The following is a 3,296-nucleotide window of genomic DNA, read 5'->3' as shown; positions in this document are numbered from 1 at the left end:
TATCCCAACCCCACCCTGACTAACTGATCACCCCAATCATCTTGACATCTTCATCGATCCATCGATCTGTCGTCCTGTCCAGCAGCCATACCATAGACTCTTTACTCCCTCCATACCATCTCTCTCCATTCCTCAATGCCCACAGCAAGCAACACAAAGAACACAGTCTACACGTAACATTTTACAAACTACTAAAACTTGTGCGTACCTGGGGAAATGTTTCCTTTGTCACGGTGAGTTGCCGCAGAGGACATACCTCTCGTTGTCATCGATCCAGAGGACACCTCAGTACCTGAGTAATTTGTTATTTCCTGACGAAATGTGGGCGTTCCCGGCTGACTCGGAAAGTTGGTAACATGATGTTTAATATAGACAGAGTGTGGTCTGTATGTGGTGTAGTGGTTATAACCCCTTAACCGTTGCATATTAGACGTGAGTTCGATTCCTGTGTTGTGTTGTGTTGTTTTTTAGTTATTCTTCTCTTTTTCTTTTTTGTTGATATTCGCACTGAGTTTAAGCACACTTTTGAAAAAGCAAGACATTATCTTTAGACTGTAACTATAAGTTTCTGCAATTTCAGAGGGTGTGCTTTCAGAGACGAGGACTGTTTTCTTGTTGAATAAAACCGTTTCTCATAATTTGCAAAAGAAAGTAAAAGACATAATATATGTAAGTAGAGATTCTGCTTCGATCTATCTAAAATTTTGTCGTTATATTTTACAATTAATCTAGTTTAGAAGAAGAAAAAAAGGGCCTGCGTTGTTTTGTATCACTCCAGCAAACTTTTTTTTTCTCCTATCCTTCCATTAACTATACCACGCTTCATTGGTGGTTGGGGGGCGCCACTGGTAGCTCCTGCTTCATTACCTCCCTCCCCCCTTTCTGTAGTAGTTGTTGTTGTTGTAGCTGCTGCTGTTGTTGTTGTTGTTGTTGTTATTGTTGCTGGTGGTGGTGGTGGTGGTGGTGTTGTTGTTGCTGTTGTTGTTGTTGTTGTTGTTGTTCTTGTTGCAGTTGTTGTTCTTGTTGTTCGTTTTGGGTTTTAAATAAATATTATATCTTTGAATAAATGACTAAATGACAGTTCTTAATATTATCCACACATCCCTATTTTACTCAAACCAAACTAAACTATAATACTAATCTTATGTTTGCAGGTCGTGGCGCCTAGACAACTGAACCAACAGGAAAACGTGTTCAAGGGCAACATTCTAATTTGAAAACACTGCCTTCAACAATTCGGACAAAAGTGGAATTTTGGTCTCTGCAGCCAATCTACAGCTTGCAGTGCCCTTTATCATTCTAGTCACACATTAGGTGGGATTTATAATTTCTTTCGTAGGTCTAAAAACCATTTTTGCACCACATATTTAAAAAGAAAAGAATACAGAAACAAATCTACCTTCAAAGAAAGGTAGATTTTGTTTGAAAACTGATCTGATTTTCATAATTCCGACGTTATTATTTCTTTTTTTTTTTAGAACTCTTGAGTTGAATTATTTGGGTTAGATAGCCAAACTCTTTATAGTAGCTGATAGATTGAAGGTCTCTGTGGGGATTCACTGGATTACTTCGCCACAAAGAAATTCAACTGTGAGGAGATCTCAGCAAAGATCCTACTTCACACAAGCGCCATCTTGGAGCGACTGTGCGGAGAGGATATTATCACTACGCCAAACAACGCCGATCCATCTCCCTCAGAGGACGGATTTGTACTTTCACGTTGAAGGAAGTCGACACTCGAACCTTCCACCATGTCGAGCGGGGTTGTCGCCAGCTATATGCTGGCCACCAGAAAAAGGTAGGCCAAACTCAAATATTTCGTCAGCCAGCTGCTGATCAGATGTGTTGAGCCCAAAAGGTTCTTTTCTTTTCTTTTCTTTTCTATTCTATTGTTTTCTTTCTTTCTTTTCTTTTCTAATCAACCGTTTTCTTTTTTTCTTTCCTTTTCTTTTCTTCTTTTCTTCTTTTCTTTTCTATTCTATTGTTTTCTTTTCTTCTTTTCTTTTCTTTTCTTTATTTTCTTCGTTTGTTTTATTCAAACATTTTTGTTGTTACAGTTGCGCAATCTGTGGTATGGGTTGTATAATGGGCTCAATAAATATTCTGTCGAAATACAAATTCTAAAAGTTGAAAAGGAGCACATAAAAGTACATTCTGACTGAACAGTTGCAGAAAAATGATCGAAGAAATCAGTTTCTTTCTTTCTATTTTTTTGCTTTCTGAGCATAGTACATAATTTGAACAGCTGATTGTTGTCAGTAACTGTTTGAGTCTCAGCGTTTCTGTCCTCTCACCATTACCTGTGATATTGTATAGGTGGAATATTCATCATTACTACTACTACTACTACTACTACTACTACTACTACTACTACTACTACTACTATATCGCTATCGTTATTGTTGCTGTGTGCCTGCTATTATTGGCGTTGCTGCTGTTGCTGCTGTTGCTGCTGTTGCTGCTGTTGCTGCTGTTGCTGCTGTTGCTGTCTTTCATGTCCTCAGAGAGTTGAACCCATTCTGCACGACACCGCCCATAAGTCGCCAGAACCCCCCCACCCCACCCCTTTTCCCTCCTAATTACTGACTGGCCGTAAAAGACGTCACACGGACACACTCATTTCCGGGCCAGATCTCCGGTGAACGTTACTTTGTGACTCTGTGGGCAGTGCTGGACTAAAGCAAATGTCTCACTTCCGGTCAAGAGTAATATTGTCCTCGTCTATGCTCATGACGTGAGCACCATAATATGTCTGTTTGATCCCCTCCCCCTCCCCACACACACCCCACACCCCACATCCCTTCCCTACCACCGCCCCTCCCCTACCCCAACCTCCCCGTCCACCCGTCTGTGTTAACAGCTGGACAAGCCACAGAAGTGGAAGTAGTGACAAAGTAGGCTTGTCGTTGGTTTGCTGAAGTACTGAATACCGAGAGCGCTATCCTTCTGTTTAGTACCGTCTGGCTATTGAAAAAGCGGGGTTTTTGCCTTTTTTATAATGTTCATCTCTCCATCTCCCATAGATCTGTGTCAATGGGTGGTCAAGCCATTTACACTAACCAAGCAAACAAATTCAAGATTCTCTGGTACGGAATTCGTAACAAGATCATTTAATGGCTCTGTTGATAGCTTACTAGGAGTGGGAAGAGAGAGAGTGAGAGAAAGAAGAGGGAGATAGATAGAGAGAGATAAAGAAAGAGAGAGAGGGAGGGAGAGAGAGAGGGAGGGAGAAAGAGAAAGAGAGAGACGAGAGAGAGAGGGCGAGATAGAGAGAGAGAGAGGGAGAGAGAGAGAGA

At 41.1% G+C, this 3,296-nt stretch overlaps 1 protein-coding gene across 4 annotated transcripts in view; it reads left to right on the top strand.

Moving 5' to 3' along the window:
* Nucleotides 1-3,296, top strand: part of LOC101847674 (uncharacterized protein C2orf50) — a 36,412-nt gene that overhangs the window by 13,157 nt on the left and 19,959 nt on the right. For all 4 annotated transcript variants that reach the window (XM_005104018.2, XM_005104017.2, XM_035971232.1 and 1 more), the window contains exon 2: nt 1,155-1,798. In XM_005104018.2, the coding sequence (XP_005104075.1) occupies nt 1,752-1,798 (47 nt within the window). In that variant the 5' untranslated portion in view covers nt 1,155-1,751. The remainder of the gene's footprint in view (nt 1-1,154; nt 1,799-3,296) is intronic.

This window comes from Aplysia californica, unplaced genomic scaffold (assembly GCF_000002075.1).
Source record: "Aplysia californica isolate F4 #8 unplaced genomic scaffold, AplCal3.0 scaffold00401, whole genome shotgun sequence".
Taxonomy (NCBI): Eukaryota; Metazoa; Mollusca; class Gastropoda; order Aplysiida; family Aplysiidae; genus Aplysia; species Aplysia californica.
Note: the sequence above shows the minus strand (reverse complement) of the source record. Positions and strands in the feature narration are given on the sequence as shown.